The sequence below is a fragment of the Phyllostomus hastatus genome, unplaced genomic scaffold (assembly GCF_019186645.2).
Source record: "Phyllostomus hastatus isolate PE091 unplaced genomic scaffold, TTU_PhHast_1.1 phas_contig_148, whole genome shotgun sequence".
In the NCBI taxonomy this organism is placed as follows: domain Eukaryota; kingdom Metazoa; phylum Chordata; class Mammalia; order Chiroptera; family Phyllostomidae; genus Phyllostomus; species Phyllostomus hastatus.
This window is the reverse complement of record NW_025333607.1, coordinates 17,239,930-17,257,863: the sequence shown is the minus strand read 5'-3', so window position 1 is coordinate 17,257,863 and position 17,934 is coordinate 17,239,930. Positions and strand designations below refer to the sequence as shown.

Genomic DNA, 17,934 nt, shown 5'->3' with positions numbered 1-17,934 from the left:
TCCTTTTTTGTCCCCCCTCCCTGCTGTCCCCTCCCATCTGTTATCTGCGCCTTCTCTTTCTCTCCAGGAGCAACCGTCCCATCGCCCTGGGGTGGGACGCCGTGGCGGCTGCAGGGGAAGGCACACAGCCAGCGTTCGAGCGGACGGGTGCCACAGGGCCTCTGTGGGGCGGACACCTCTCTGGTGTCCCAGAGTCAGTCCCGGGGCGACCCCGGGAGGTCGAGCCCGTGCAGGAGGAGCCTGCGCTCGCCGCTCCCTGGCCGGAGTAGGGGCTCTGAGGCCGCGCTGGAGAAGCCAAGGAAAGAACTCTCAGGTCCCAAGTGACCTGCGACAACTTCAGGCCCAAGTTGTTCACAGATATAAACACACACACACAAACCCCCAAAACAGGACAGTTTTTAAGGGATCACGTACTCGTTCCAAGTTCTGGGTAGAGGAGGAGGCCCCTGCTTCACTCCTGACTCACAGATTGCTTATTTTAAAAATCCAGGACTGCATGAACATTAGCATCTATGCCCCCCCACCCCCCGCCCAGGAAGGAAGGAAGGAAGGAAGGAAGGAAGGGAGGAAGGAAGGAAGGAAGGAGAAAGGAAGGAATAAAAAAGAAAACCTGTTGATGCCACAAATTAAACTTGGGACAAAGTCAACAATGACAGGATTGAAATGGGATTCCAGAAAGTCAAGGTCATTTGTTTCTAGTCTGTGACAGACTTTCCTGCTGCGCCCCCAGAGCCCACAGAGGGGTCTCTGTGATTCTGGCAGGTTCTGCTGACCCTGCCTGTCACCTTCAGCTCTCGCGAGCACATGGAAGGGTCTTAGGCTGGAGTCACACAGCGCGTGATCGGGGACCTCTGACCCCAGTAAGTCACAGTGAACAGCAGTGTGAGGACACCCCAGGCCGCTGTGAACACAGCACTCGGTCATTTTGGAGGGAAAAAAACCCCAGAAAGATGACATTTGTGACCAAGCAGAACTTACCTGCTTTGGTTTAGCCGGGCAGTGCCGTAACACCTGGACATCAAAATAATGATGATGCTGCTAATAGCAATGGCTCGCATTTACCAAGGACCTTGTCAGACATTGTGCTAAGTATTTTAAATGCATCATCTTTAATGCTCACAGCACACTCTGCAGAAATGCATTATTAGCTTCATCACTATTTTACAGATTTAAAAAGAAAGGCTAGAAACATTAAGAAACCTTCTAGGAATTGCCAAATTAAGAGCAACTCAGCACGGTCTGTTAGCAAATTCCATGATCTTAACAACGTGCCGTGTAGAATACTGTGCTTATAATACAATTCCAAATATATTGTCTTTATTTAGCAACTACATGTATCAGCCTGAGCCTTTGTAAGTTATCACACTACCCGCTCTCTGGACTTCTGCATTGCAAAAGGAAACTAACGATTCATAATTCCCCCCTCCACTTCCCACTAGCCTGAATGTCTTTAAAACATCCAGCCCGGAAGAAAAATGAAAGTCATTTATTTTTAAAGAAAGAATAAGGTACAGGTGCCTTGGTGCTGCCCGTTAGGGGACTTTTTACCAGTGATCTCTCTCGCTGTGATGGGAAGGAGACAGAAGAAAATACCCGGCAACTAACCTCTGCCTCCCGGCCCATTAGCTGTTTTCCGATGTGCAAATGACCCCAGTCTCCCAGGACTGTGCAAGGGCTCAGCGGACTCACTCTCCGCGAGCACCGTCTCCTTCGGGCCTCTGCTGAAATCAATGCACTAACTGGGGCTGCCCGTTAGGGTCTGCAACTGCGCGTGAAGGAGGGGAGGTGAGGAAGGCGAGGAGTCCTAGCTTTCTCAGCCTGGGAGCTTCCCAAGAGGCCAGCTCCCCAGGGCCATTCAAAGAGCAGGAGAATTGCTCGTCAAAGCTGGGGTGGGGGCTGTTCTTGCTACCTGAATGAAACTCGTGAGAGATTTTCGAGAGATTGGTGAGTGAGCTGGGAGCTTCTCTAACATTTCTTGTTGTTGTTGTTGTTAAGTATATTTTATTGATTATGCTATTACAGTTGTCCGAATTTTTTCCCCTTTATCCCCCCTCTACCTTGTATCCCCCTCACCCTCCAACAGCCCCCCCCAACTCCTTAGTTCATGTCCATGGGTGGTACATATAAGTTCTTTGGCTTCTCCCTCTCCTGTACTGTTCTGAACCTCCCCCTGTCTACTTTATGCCTACTGGGACTTAGCTGAGAAATAGAAGATGATCGAAAACTACGAACAGTGAAATGACAACGAACTTCCCTACCATTTCTTAGGCACACGGCGTTTGAATTGAAGTCCTGTTCCTGTTACTTTGTCACCACTAGTGAAGCTGCATTCGTCTCCACTGTCCTCTCCAGATCCTAATTAATGACTTCCGGGGACACCCCCAGGCGTAGACGGAATCGTGGAGCAAGCACTTTCGTTCGCAGCCCACACGTTTGGACCTGTTGGCGGCCACGCATGAAAGTGACGGCACAGATTGAAAATGGAATCATCAGACGGTGACCCGGGCGGCCCCCCGGGACCGACGCTCCTGTCTCAGCCGCGGCACGGCCGTCTCAGATCGTCGGAAATACGCGCGGCTCCCGCATTATTCAAATCACATCTCAGAAAAGATAGAAATACTCTGCCCAGAAATGTCGTGAAGTGATATGGTGGTCCTGCAGAGAGCAATATTTACAGAAATCAAAGCCCATTCCTGTTCTCGCCTAGCCCTTTTGTTTTAAAGCATCCGCGGTGAGGGACGATGCTGGAATTCTAACAGCTCTGCTACCAAAGGCACTCCCTGGAATAAAGGTCTGTGTGCTCACGAAAGTAAGTAATAGACACCAGGGGCTTCCGTGTGACAGGAATATTAGTTCGCCTCTTGATACTCTGGTGAGATTAACTCGTGAAGAGGAAAACCAGAAGACTTCACGGAGAGTACATGGGCTTCAGGGTCTGCGAAATCCGGATTCAGTCCTGGCTGTACCGTTCACTAGCTGTCTGATCTCAGGCAAATTATGGATATAAATTATGTAAAATAGGTCTTGCTTTTCTCATTTCTATTCATCGACTTATCAAATGTCTATGAAGAAGGCAGATAACAAATAATGTCATTTCTCATTTTTTCTTTTTTTGGGGGGGTGGGACTCAGGGTATACTAATTACTATATAGTCAGGGTATTCCATATACATTCAATACAGTATGACTGCGGAAACATAATTGTGTCACAGTCACACATGCACAGGGACACGTAGAAACAATTTATATATGATGATAGCCTCTGAATTGTTTTTAAAACCATTGTTTATGACAAAGCTATTCCTGCACTGAAATTTTCATAATGCAGCTAAAAGCTAAAAAAAGAAATCATGTTCCATTTTATCGAGAACCTATTATGTATGCGACCAGTACGCCAAGGGTCACGGAGGACTAAAATATAAACAGACACAGTCCCTGTTCTCTGGTTATTTATGCTTTCCTCCATGAGACACACTAAGTGACTAGCAGAATACCCAAAATTAATACTAACACAATGTTTCCTGAATGCTGGAAGTTTACTGGGCACTGTGCCAAGGACATTACATCTATCACCATATTTAAACCTCAAAACAACCCTCTCCAGGAGTTGTAACTACAATCCCCATTTTACAGAGAAGATGTAAAAAGTGCAGAGTAACTCGCTCAAGAAAACACAGCAAGTAATAAAGACCGGATTGAACCCAGGCTCCTTTTCGGCACTGCGCAACAGTCACCAGCCACGTGGGGCTATGTGAAATGAAAAGTTCGATTCTTCGGTGGTAGTAGGTGCATTTCAAGGATTCAATCAACAGTCACAGATGCCATCTGATCTGGGAGACAAAGCTCTGAGTCATTGCCATCTACACCCTCTGCAGGAAACGTGAGGTCAAAATGCCCAGATCTGCGAGACAATGTACATGCTGGTGAAATACAGAATGGGGGGGACAGCTATACAACCGTACGTAATGAGACTTAGGATAAACTCCACGAGGGCAGAAACCTGTCCGCCACGCCCGCCATCCATCTCGGGCGCTTAACAAAGGGAGTGGTATGGAGTCACGCCTCAAAAAATACTCGCTGAGAGTGGATGGATAAAGGGTGGATGGATAAACGTTTCCAACATGGAGAGATGAGCTTAAACAGTATGTATCATTTGGGCCCATAAGTAGCTACAAAGCAGCTCCAGGACGAATAACCTGACCCCAACTTGAGATGTTATAAAGTACCGGGTGCATTTCTTGAAGAATACACAAAAGTACTTACACAGATTAGGCAGCAGGCAAGAATCTCCTTCCCTTCCAAATAGTACCAAACTGTGCACGAATTGATAATAACCTAAGACTGGCTAAGATCAGAGTAATTGCCATTTAATTGGTTTCAAATGTACTAATGATTATGATAATGTTGATACTGAAGAGACCTAATAGTCCTGGAGATAAATGTCTCAGAGATCCGGGAGGTGACTGCCTGGGAGGAGGGGCGGGGGAGGGGGTAATTAAGGAGGTCAGAAGCTTGGGAGTCACCACATGGCCACTCAGTATGATGACGTAAAAATCAGTCGTATAGATGTCCCCCAGTTTTGTATTTCTTCAGTATGGTGTGAAGAAACTTCACTTTCAGAAGAAATTTTAGAACACAGCAAAGTTTTTCTTAAGGCGGGAAGGGGAGTGGGAGGAAGAGGAAGTTGTGTGCCCCCAAAAGTTATGAATGGGGGAGAAGTGCGGCTAGAAGGAATGCGTTGGATGGCCCAGGGAGAAGCCACTAGATCAAGGCTCAGCTGGCCACAAGGACCATCGTGGAGCTGAAATCTGAGACTTCCCAACCGAGGTGCAGCATGCTGGCCCCACTGAGCCCTCGGGGCAGACGGAGGTACAGACATATGCTAAGTTAAACCGGGAAACGTACATGATCTCAATTCCCCATGTCCCTGATATACCTAAAAACTCTAGTAAAATAGTCCAAGCATCTTAAAATTAGGATTACACAGTCTATGATCACTGCCTACGTAGAAAAGAGAGAATGGTTGAAAATAGAATCATTGAGAAAAATAGGAATTCTGATCCTAGATACATGGGATCTTCGGGCAGACAGGTTCCCCAAAGGGCCGCTGCTAAGAAACCCTCCCTTTGGGTTTCACCGTGGGTCCCCTCTGATCACCACAGTCATCTATGAAATAAGAGGTTGTTATAACCGGGGCCTTGAAATAGTGGGGATTCGAACACTCCTCTCAAAGGTCTCTAACGCGTCCTGCTTCCCCAAATACTTCCGTGCTCTGCTCTTTCCACGGCACTGTCCGGATTCAAAAAAGCACGTAAGCTGATGTCAGGTAAAAACTACTTTATCAGGTGGACACTCAACTGAAAGCCATCACACCTGAGCATTCTGTCCTCTTGTACCCGGGCCGTGCACGCTACCCGGGGAGCGTGGCTGAGTGGGAGTGGCAGGTCCCTGATATTTGTTCTAGCAGCCACAGAGCCACGCTGGCTCTCAAACAGCACAATCTGTCATTCACTCAAGTCTGGTTTGCCAGCAAGCCCAAGGATGGACTCCCCACCAGTACCATCAGGCCCAGGGAATTTGGCTAGCACCAGGCACCTGAGACTTCTGCCAGCTAATTGGCTTTGGGGAAGCCGCTGACCTACTCTCCACTGAGTGGTTTTTGTGAACCTGGAACCCAGCCTGCTTCTCATCATTGATCAACCTTGGCCAAGCCAGCTGGCTTGTTCCTTTGCAGACAGCTTGCCTTAGGGAACCTGGTTGGTGGCTCTACAACCTACTAAGCGAGAGAGAGACACAAAACTACAGAACAGTCTCTTAAGGGCTGACCGGGGCTGGCTTTCATTTGAGGACGACTTAGGAGTGAACAAAATCACGTAAGATACCTGACATAACCTGGCAACTCACAAGTTAGGAACGGCGCCCGCGTGAAACGAAACCAGGAAGCACTTCATTAAATGAGCCTGGTTCGCGTCTAACCAGAACTCCTTTACGTTACGGTGAAGCACAATGTCATTAACGTCGACGCCACATTGACATAGGTGTGCGTTGGTGAACAGGAGCAAGAATCTGTCGTCTGGGGAAAAATCAACACCAAGAGTCCTCTGTGTCTGGGGAAGCGCCTCCCCCCTCCATATCACATACGGGGGTGTCATAGGAGTCTCAGCACTTGAGCAAATGTTGAAGCAGGTTTCCCCCCTGGGGGCAAAATCCACTGGGGATTTTTTTTTTTACAATCCAAAAGGAATAAAAATGTGTAGCATATTAGATACCTGCTGGCTTCCTATGTCAGGGTCACAAATGGAAATGACAAATGGGGACGATCAAATAAATGATTAACTTTTAATAGTACTCCAATTGAAGCAGGAGAAAGGGAGCAAAAAAAGCTGTTTCTTAAAACTTCAATCTTTCCGTCCTCTCTCAAACAGCATGGGGCGAGGGTGGACTTACTCAGTTCAAGCAATTCTTTGGTAAGTTTACGTGAGGCAATCCATCTGCTTCATTTCTAATGGAACTCTCGTTCTTGAAAAATGGGTGCATGTGAAGTTGTTCCCGAGAACCAGACACGCACAGGAAGCCCGGGATGACCCGAGACCCCCATGGATTATCTACAGAATCATGGACCCATCTCTCAAACATGAGCACTTGGAGTTTCCCCGTTTATTGAAAGGGCGAGACTGCAGTGCCCAGTGGTACACCATGACCGTGCCTTCAAAATAACCGAGGCAGTGAATCAAATGCGCTCCTCTCCACAGGGACTTCTGGGAAATCTGCTTCTGAAGTCCACTTTCTAAAAACTGGAACCAGAGAATAAAAGTTGGCCACAAGGCCAAATTCTCCCCTACACTCCCATTTGGACTTCACTAGTAAGTCATCCAGTGTTTCACAAACCCTGAAACCAGGTTCCCAGGGGCTACACAGCTTGAGTGTTGCTGATGTCTGTGCACACAGTTTATCATCAGCCAGTCCTTCCAAAGTTTATGCTGGGAGCACAGGAATCTCCGAGTGGGATGACACCATAAAAGATGACCTAGTCTAACCACCACATGATACTTGGACTTGATCTTACATTTCTCACAGTGGTGGGAAGCTCACGGTCCATTCTATTTCTGGACAGTCAATCAAAAACTCAAACCAGTCAAGTGAGCCCCCATTCAAAACAAACAAGCAAACAAACAATTAAAAAAAAAGACATGGTTTACTTAAGTAATCTTTTGAAAGCTCAGTATTTTATAGCATCCATAGCCTCAGAGGGATCCCAAGCTAACTCTATACTAGGATATTTCTATGGTTCACAAAGAAAAATGCCAATAAACACAAAGCACACGCCTGCTGTAAAATCCAGATGCCATCACACAAACACTTGTGAGAATTTTGGCCAGTAGGGATCTCTCTAAGTTTCTATTTCCTCTGTGAAATGGGAAAACGCCCATCCCTGGGGGTCATCGCAAAGATTACCAAAAAAAAAAAAAAAAAAAAAAAAAAAAGTAAATCCTACTAAAGCACAGAGTACATAGCCTAATGTATATTAAGCTCTCAAAAATATGTTATTACTTTTACCTGCAAAATCTTTGCTATTCGTTTCAAGATATTTCATATCAAGAAAAAGATCTCCAGCTGGTATCTGTATGAGAAATAACTTTTTCTGGCACCTTAACTGTATTCCCCAGTGGCTTAGTGTTAAGACAGAGCTCACAAAGAAGGTGCTCTTTGCTACTGCTTGTATTATAACTTGGGAGTTTTGCTTAACACTCTGCATTAATGAGGGAGCTTCTTAGGATAATATTACAACAGAGAGTGCAAGAAACACCCGGGAGGTCAGCGCAGTCCTGCTAACTGTCATCTCACACAGAAATATTTTCCTCGAATACCATTAAAGCCTTCTCCTTCCCTTTGTTCTGCTTTTTGAAGGCAGTGAGAACCCAAATTTCCCTACCGATAATTTCTGTTTTCGACTTGGCAACATAATGATATCAGACTTCAGGGGGAAGAAAAATTCACCTTGGCAATGTCTTCTTCAGAGGTTTTTACAAAAGATATTTTGTCAGGATAAATTTACTAAGCAGGCTTTTTAAGTAAGCAAAAACACAGCTGCTTGTTACTAAATGACCAGAGTGTATATATATATATATGCATATATATAATTTTTTTAAAAGAATCAACCTGGAAAATGCTACACCCTTTAAATGAGCTTTTTATTAAAATGGAAGCTATGAAACAGAAGGGGACTCAGACGAGGAAGTTGCTCTCGGCTACTCCTGCTGATGGGGTAAACCCAGGGCACCCCGAGTCCCCCCTGCTACACGGAGATCAAGATGCAAGTTGGGGATGCAGCAGAAACAGTTCTGGGATAATTTTCCTTTGTGCCCTGGGGCTCAGAACAATGGCAGGACAGCCACATGAATAAACCCGTGCTGTCTCATGTAAACATGCTCCTCGGCTTACGATGCGGTTGTGTTCTGATAACGCCACGGTATAAGTTAAAAATATCGTTAGTCGAAATGTATTTAATACATCTAACTACTGGACATCGTAGCCTAGCCTAGCCCACCTTCAAGCTGCTCAGAACACTTCCATCAGCCCACGTTGGGCAGAATCATCCAACACAATGAGCACACGGTAGGGTATCGTGGTCCACCCTCGCGATCGGGTGGTTGACCAGGAGCTGAACTCGTTGTTACCACCCGGCAGCGCAGGAAAGCATCATGCTGCGTATCACTAGCCCAGCAAAAGACCAGAAGTCAAAGTATGATTTCTACCGAGTGCGTATCATTTTTGCACCACCGTAAAGTCAAAAAACAAAACAAAACAAAAAACCGTAAGTTGAACATCCCAACAGTGGGGACCTTCTATGAATGTATGTATGTATGTATGTACGCACACAGGCGGTGTCTTCTCTCGACTGAAACAGCAGAAACGGCAGGTAGACCCCACGGACTGCGATGGGACGGCTCCGGATAAACACGGCCTCTGGACACAGACCCCTCCGACGTGGAAGAGGAGGAGTGCCCAGCACCCCTACACTCCCATCACTGCTTCCCCCAGAGATTCCCCAAACATCGGGTCAGCCCTACCGATGCGTGAGACAGAGCAAAACACAAGGGCCTTCCTTTGTCGAGAAAGTGGCAACTCATGATGGATTTAAGACATCGTGTCGAGCCCAAGGAGTTAGACAGGGCATCAACGACAAAACTGAAGTTCCCTCAAGGAATGAAAATAAAAGATCATTTGAGACCCTCGGACTTTCTTTTTTTTTTTTTACATTAACTTCTTTCCCAGGGACCTCTGCAGAGGCAGACACTAACTCGGCATAACCAAAACGAATGACGGTAACGCACTGCCCTACACAGGGCCGTAAGGCTTGCCCCTCGGACCTCCACGGCTCCAGCCCCCTCCAGCCCCCTCCAGCTCACCGGCGCTCCTGGCTCTACCTGGCCCGTCGGCCTGGAGGGCCTTTCTCATCCTCAGTGGCCCCGTCAAACCCCAGACGAGACACCTGGTTGCCTGAGACTAGAATCCTGAGGAAAGGCCCCTCCTTATGTGTGTCCCCTGTCCCCTGTGGGCCTTGTTAAACCCGCGAGCTCTGCGGCCTCCTTGGGAGTGTCGGGACTCTTTCCCTGGTGCTTCGCTCTCGGATGGGTAATGCGGGCCACTACCGGCCTGCGGTGCTGACCCAAGGAAGGGGCAGGGAAGACCCCCGGTTTGGCTAAGGCTGTGACACAGCTTGTTGGAGGTGCAGAATGGGCCCGGCAACATGGCATACCTGACCTGAACCCTGTCCCCACTTCATGTGCAGTGGGCCAATGAGTGGGCCAGCGAACTCTCCGAACCTTGGGTTCCTCAACTGATGAGTGAGACCCTGACACCCAGGGTCCCCCCCACCAACACACACACACACACTGGGTGAGGTCTTAAGGGAAGGAAGCCTTAGTGTCCCACGCCCTTTCCACACTGAGGGCGAGTAACGCCAGATGCTGGTTCCCAGCCTTCGCTGTGACTTCATCCTGAACAGAAGGACTCCCATTTCTGCTGTGTGGTTTAAACTGCCTACCCAGGGTCTGCAAGCTTGTATTTTTTAGACTTTTAAAAACTGATGGGAAAACGGAGCACCTCTGTAATAAAAGCTTACCTTCAAAGTGTCAAACCAAATATGAAAAGCAACTGCAGTTATCAAATGTAACGATGTTATGTGTTTTATTTGCTTTAAGGACTCACTCCCTCCCCGTTGCACCCCCCGGGCAGTATTTAGAAGGCATTTAAACGTCTTCACACTCTCTCTTGCCCTCTCACTTTTGTCAATATTTTTACTTAAAAAATGCAACAGCAAAACTTCAAATAAATCTTACTAGTACCGATACAACAATCTGTGATGGGATTTCTGATGCCCAGAGAAATAAAACTCTATGGACAGAACGTCAATATATGGGCGAGCGATGGTAGGGCCTGTGAGGAAAAAAGGGGAAAACGTTTTTCAAACACAGGCAAAAATGCATAATTAGGAGTTTGATTCCCAAGTATTTGAATATCTATAAATTGCTCTATGATTCCTCCAACGGACTTCTTCTATTAACTTTGACAAAAATAACAAACAGTTCGTGCTTTTCTAGAAAGATGAAAAGTATCCAAAAATTATTCAATTAAGATAAAACTTACAAAAAAAAGCACAATTCACTTGTCATGGCTATCAAATCATTGTTCCTAGTGTATCTCCAACCTTCCAGATATTGTCATCTTTGTCTTTATATTCGTGTCATATTTTGGTATAATCTTTCTGTAGATATTATATCATCGTTTAATAAAACTTATACTAGAACGGAAGGGATGAGAAAGAATGTACTCCAACTGCTCTCCTGCATATTTGGAAATGGAGACAGAGTGGAACGGACTTGCCCCAGAGCCCAGAGCCAGGGAGTAAAAAAAAAGTCACAATTAAAAGCTCAAGCACAATATGCGGCCAGATGTGTGGCAGAAGCTCCGTGAACATTCACTGAGCTGTACTAAAACTTATTTCCAGCCTCTGTTTTTTTTCCAACTATGCCCTGATATCAAAATTTCATCAGCAAAATGTAATGTACCAATGGGATTAATAGAGCCCTTTATGTATTGAAAGGTGTGCGATTTGTCCGTTTTCTTGGTAGACAAAGGCACAGATTCTCCTTTCTGAGTCTAAACCGCTAACCAAAGGCACTCTTCACCTCTAGTGTTGGTGGTAAAAATGTGCACTTGGGGGTAAGTCCCTCTTTCTCCTTGTTATACTATTGTCTCTCTTTGCTTCACCTCAAGTCAGATATTAGAGACTAAATTTCCTTGTGAAGTTTCTGAGCAAATTTTATTTATTGATGTGCTTCTATAAACAGTTTGGAAAGGGCACCAAGGCCACTGATATTGCCAAAGGGCAACAGATTTTCCATGAATTTGTGTTTGTCCACCAGGCCGAGATGATAAATGACCTCTGGATCCTAGCTCACAGGGCCAGACCCTGTGTCTACATGGATTTTCACCCAAACCCCCCAAGGTAAGTTCTATCATCCAGCCTACAAATAAATAGGCTAAGGCAAGTGAGTCCTACAGGTTATATAACTTGCCTCAAAACCAGGAGGTGGTACAGCCAGAGCTTGAGTCTAGGTCCACCTGACCCTGGAACTTGACTCTCAGTGTCCCCAGCAACGACAGCTAATGTCCATCTGGTCCTCACCCCCAGCCATAACAAATGCTGCACACTGAACCTGGAGTATCTTATTAGATATTTCTGACACTTTATTTGCAAACACTATGATTTCTACCATCATTTTACTGATGATGGGACGAAAGATAAGAAAGGTTAAGGACCCTTTTTTTTTAAAGGCAAAATCAAAAAGCACACTTTGGGGGCATGAACTAAGTCAATTAGTCCTCCATACTCTGGCATTCAGGAATATCGTACTGTGCATGAATGTGGGTGTCTTGCTCCCATTTGCGAGAATGAAAGAAAAATATCTGAGTTGCCAAGGAGAAAACCACCCGTGCCATAAACAACAAAAATCTCTTCATCCTCTGATCAGTGGATTTTATACCTAAATAAAATAATTACTGCTTTCATAAAATGTCTCTGTTTGACACAGACAGAGAGAAAACCAAACCAGTAAGCCCTGCAAATGCCTTTAAATAACCAAGGGGAGAGATCAAAATAAAAATAAATCTTGACCGGATTTATAGGACCACATTGATTAGGTCTTGCTTTTTCCCTTCAAATAAACAATACCTGCAAAAAATGAAAGGCGAATGTTGAGACCAGATATCTTGTAACAGATGGGCTTTCTCTGACATACAGTATGGAACAATGGTGAAAAAAAACAATGCTGGCCCATTATTTGTGAGGCTTACCCACAAAGTATAGCCCAGAATAAAAAAGGAGAAAAAAAAGGTGGGGGATTTTTCAGGATGCAGAATGGTATGACCACTCAGATTTGAACAATCATTTTTTAGGTGTACTTCCTTTTTTAAAAAATAGATTTTTTAAAAGACAGAGGAAGGGAGAGAGAAGGGGGAGAGAAAAACATCAATTTGTTCCTCTTATTTACACATTCATGGGTCGCTTCTTATATGTGTCCTGATGGGGGATCGAACCCACAACCTTGGTGTATCAGGATGACACTCCAACCAACTGTGCTGCTCAGCCAGGGCTTAAGTGTACTTTTTAAAGCTGTGTTATATCGTGGTCTTTTGTGGATTCGCCATACAACTGTGTCATTGCTTCAACTGGTAACAGTTTTTTGATCCAGAAATTCTAACACTAAAATCGAGTGTCAGCCATTCAGATACCGTCCTGGCGCTGGCTCACGAGAAGGCGTGTCTGATATGAATGTAATTACGTGCAATGTGACGTAACTGGGGCTGTTCACCCCCCATACCATCGCTCCCCGTTCGCACCCCACCTGGGTAGTAGAGACAGTGAGGGATAAAACTAAGGATCCTTATTTTTAAAAGCATGGAAGTCTCATTTTTTCTATAAACCGCCCTCTTAGTAACAACTTCATTTCCCTCAGGCAACCCCGTACGGAAGATGCACCCGGCTGGTTGAATAAAAATGCCGGTTAAAGGCACGAAGGCTCCCATCAAAGCTGTTGAAATCTGATTTCATCTCAGATTCCAGAACTAATGTCGTTTTTTGTTTAAATAGATTTTGCCTGTCAATTTCCAGACCCGCCGCGCCATCGGCCTGTATGGACCGCTGTGGTCAACACGGGGGTTATAGCGGCAAATTGCATTATGGACTGGTAATTGAATTGAACAGGTTTACATTTGAATAGATTTACTACAGCCGGATCTCTGACATACTGCAAGGGAATGAAATCCCTCTCCATCCATAAAGACACATTTAAGACAGTATCATTCTCTCCAGGATGAGAAGGCAGGTCTTGAGCCAAGGAGATGGCCACACATAATTGTGCATTTATATGCAGGGTGGAATGCTGCATTTTTTAAAAGTACAACAGATAAAGAACATTCCATATTTACTCATAACCACTCCGTCCTTTCTCTTTGGGGGGAAGGGGCTCAGAGAACTGGTATTTGCCCATCAAAGTGGGCATAAGGGGCAAAGGAAAATAAATTCTGAGATGAGTGTCTCAGCCACAGCAGGACTTTCCTTGAAAACAGACCCTCCCAAGGCTTGATGACAGCATCCGAAGAGGTGTGAGTTGGAGATAAGCACCGGGCCCATTAACGTTCACCAACGATGTTTAATTACACACCGTCCACAGCTCCTCGGTCACTCTTAACACCCTTTGGGGCCGCTTCTGCCCAAAAGCCACGCTGGGAAGGTTTATTTGGGGGAGAGTCGTCTTTCTGCCTCCTCCCGGAGCCTGGAAGGGCACACCACGGAGTGAACTACAGCAGCAAGATCGAACTCATCAAAAATAGTTTCTGTCTACCTGAAAATGGAGGTCTATCCCAAAGCACTCCAGTTTTTGAAAATAACATCGAAATCTAGAATCTGTCGATTTTCACAAGCTGTTAATTCATATATTACCTTCATAGCATTTTTTAAAACTCTGATTTGCTTTCTGAAAATAATGATTTCTCAACTCCCAACTCTTGATGAAGCCTTTTCAAAAGAGCATCTTCTCACTTTGAGTCGCTATAGCTCAACTAAGTGGCACAAAAATTGAAAATTAATCATCAATCATCATATGTTGAAATATGTTTTGTTTCTTAGTCTGGTTTTAAAGCAATGACTAAGATAATCGTTTTCAACTCAAAAAAGTAAGCTATCACAACTGTCCTGTCTAAAAGGAAAATTCTTTGTCCCGAGGGCGGGGTGGTGGTTGTTGGGTTTTTAGTCAGATGTTTCCCTTTGCAGAACTGCCCTGTCGGCATTTCCGTGTGAGCTTTCTCTAGCAAGAGGGACTGTGTCTGTCTTTTCCCCTGTGGTGTCACTGGGGCCTCGCCTAGTGCCTGGTGCATGGGAGACGCTTAATGAATATTTAGCGGATAGACTGTAAATGTAAACACATTACACACTGTGAAAACTAACAGGACCAAAGGCTGTACAGTGAAAACAAAAAAATACGTATTTCCCACCCTCGTTTTTATTCACGAGTGTAACACTCTCATTCCCTGTCTTTATGTGTCTGCCATTGCATGCCTGTCACCTTCGACCATTCTTCCTCCCTTCTCTCGACGTACATACTTCCCATTGAAATACACATGTTAATAAAATATGTAATTTAATATAAAGGTGTTTGTATGTGAAATATATACAAGTTAAACCGCACATATATGTATATATACACCGCCCCCACACTTATATGTAAATTAAACCACGCTAATAGGTAATTTTTTTTAATGTGGAAATATACTTTGGTCATCTTTTCTACATCTTTATCATCTTTAATGATAGAGTTATGCACTTGTTTGTTTTACAGATTCTTTCACAGTTGAAGACAGGAAGGATTTGAGAGTTTTGCTCCCGTCGGGGAAGGGGCTCGTTCTCAGTGGACACGAGGCACAGAGACAGAACCCGAATTCCACATCCCCAAACACCACCCGGCCCACCCACCGTCCTGTCACAAAGCTCACTGTAAAAACCTCGGAAGGAGACCAAACCAGGAAAAGGCATGAGACGGGTAACCATGCTAACGGACGCTCTGGTGTGCTCCTGGGAACAACTGTGGCTTCCTTCGGATTTGGGAGTTCAAGAGCCAGTGAGCTCCAGTAACACAAAACACCCAAATTCACAGAGCCAGCCCTGGGAACCAGGAAAATTCTATGACTTCACAGGAGCTATTCACAAAAATATTCAATTTACCTAATTTTCCTTCAAATTTCAATGACCACATTTTCATGTTGTTCCTTCATGAAATAATCATCTTTACTTTAAATTCTGGCAAACTTTCTGAAGAGATAGAAATAGTAAAACCGACATGCAGCATATAAAGAGCACATTTACAATAGCACGCACATGGATGAAGATACCTTTAAAAAAAGCTAAATCTAGGGCTTCCTAGGAAAAGAACAATTTTTCTCTAAGCTAAAACTTTACTTTCACCACATGCTGAGATATACAAGTATTTCAGGAACTTTCACGCAGGTGGAAGTTGAGTGAATTCTAAAATCTGACAACTTGGTGTCAGTTTCTGGCTGTGTGAGCTCAGTAGGTCTGTTTAGCACAGAACACACATCCCTGGTTATCACTGTGTGTTTGTGGCTCTTGCCCTGACGGAGGGCAACAACTTTAATGTCATTATTACAATCCTCTTATACTAGAGAATAAATCCCGAAGATAAGATGAGAAGAGAATAAAGAACACTGCAAATCTACGATTAATTAGGAAAAAGGAAACGGGAACTGTATAAAATGATGGAGATGTTAATCAGCTACATTGTAGAAATTATTTTACAAAATACATATACATCAAAACATTGACTTACGCACGTTAAATGCATGCTTTGTCAACTCTACCTCAGTAAAGATGGAGGAAACTCTCTCTATGAGCCGAGTAATGAGAACAAAGGCAGAAAGACAGTAGCGGGGGCTCCTGGTTGTTCCTCACCCCCTGCCTTTTGGAAATTGAAAGGAGAAGAACCAGAGCTTCCCAAACGTACCTGGTGGGTTGAGCCGCTCATCAGCCACGTCTTACCTGGTCCGTTCCTGTTGATGTCGGCACTTGGCGAGGAAGGATCAGAAAGGTCGGGTAAAGAAGGAGCATTCTGCCATCAGAGGCAGGGTACTTACTGTGACCCATCTCTTCCCGGCTTCTCTAACCTTGCTGCAATTCCTCGTGCACCCCCCCAACCCCCGCCCCCCTTCCCAGCCGCAAGCACAGGGCTCCGGCACGGCGCCTTACCTTCCTTCAGCATGCCCACTTTCAAACACTTCATGAAGCGGCAGGCTTGGCAGGATTTACGTCGACGCTTCGTGATTTCACATTCGTTCGTGGCCGGGCAGCTGTATTCTATGTTACCTACAACACAGGGAGGCGGGGGGAAGGAGATGTTAGAGGGGCAAGACCCAGGAAATATTAGCGTCCCGAATGCACTGCCATGTGCTTCTTGCCCCCTTCCCTAGGAAAAAAAAAAGACACATGGGCTTCCTGAGGAAGTCACCGGTGTCACGAGGCAGGATGCTCCGTGACAACCACAGACAACGCACTGAATGACGCAAAGACAGCTGGTGAAGCTCTTCACAAGGGTCTGCTTAACGTTAGCTTTTGAACCAGGGTGCCCAGTGCACTGGGGCAAAGGTCCGGTATTCCGGGGTCTCGGGATCCGAAGGGGATTTCAAAGCAGATTATTTCCACAAAACCACAAGCATCGAAACTGGCTTCTTGTATCACCAAGCCTGGACTTCTTTGGGTGGCTATGCTGGGATGCACCAGGCTTATGGTCTTTCAGACAGAAACTTCATGTTGATAAATAAGCTGCCAGCTAATGCGGGACCACAGGAAGCTCTCAGCGGGCAGTGGTGGAAGTTACCGGCTTCTTGCTGTCACGCTGACCGGTTTTTACAAAACAACTTAATGCTTGGCAAATGCTTCTCATTGGTAAATCGTAATCATAGCTGTCCTCCTCCTCCTCCTCATCACCATCATCATTGTCATCATCACGCTTGCTAGTACACTATTTGCGTAACGAAATCCAAACATTCCAGCCCCATAAAAGTATTATAAGTAAGAATAAACTACTTTGAGATTGCATTTTTACTGTTAGAGTTTACATATCTCACTGTAGCACCTCCACATTTGAAATGATAGGTAGCCAGAAGAAAATGGAACTTTAACTTGATTTTTCCTTTTTCATTTAGTCCCAATGGCAGCACGTGGTATGTGCCCTCGGCTTGCCTAGACCTTTGGAAACAACCTGCCCTTAAACAAAGCTTCTTGGCCCTGGCCGGGTAGCTCAGTTGGTTAGAGAGCTGCCCGCTACCCCAAGGTTGTGGATTTGATCTCAAGTCAGGGCACATACGAGAAGCAACCAATGAATGCATAGATACGTACAAAAACTCTCTTTCTCTCTCTCTCTCTCTCTCTCTCTCTCTGTCTCTCTCTCTCTGTCTTCCTCGCTCTGTGTCAAATCAATAAATAAAATTTATTCGGAAGAAGCCTCTCTCCCCATCAGTTCCGTCACATAGCGCTGGAAAGTCTTTCCTTCCTTCCCAACCCTTTCCCCTTGTGATTAAGTGCATTAGTATCTTAATGAAAATGCATTCTGTTTATTGCCCTCTTGGGAAGAGGGGAGGTCATCACACCAAATGCATAAATTGTCATCAGAGACAGTCCGAGCATAATTGCAATTTTGCTGTTCCCTGTCTGCACTGCCCAGGGTCCGTCCAAACTCCCCTGAAACCTGTGCCGACTTCTAGTAATTAGCATAGAGCCTGCCTGGGACCATGGCATTGATGAAATATTTCAGAGTTAATCACACTTTGTAAACACTGATTTATATTGACTACCTTTCTC

The 17,934-nt window shown here is 45.3% G+C and overlaps 1 protein-coding gene across 13 annotated transcripts in view; it reads right to left on the bottom strand.

The window, feature by feature from the left end:
* ESRRG (estrogen related receptor gamma) overlaps nt 1-17,934 on the bottom strand; it is a 508,248-nt gene that overhangs the window by 111,821 nt on the left and 378,493 nt on the right. For all 13 annotated transcript variants that reach the window (XM_045861556.1, XM_045861545.1, XM_045861578.1 and 10 more), the window contains one exon: nt 16,324-16,440. In XM_045861556.1, the coding sequence (XP_045717512.1) occupies nt 16,324-16,440 (117 nt within the window). The remainder of the gene's footprint in view (nt 1-16,323; nt 16,441-17,934) is intronic.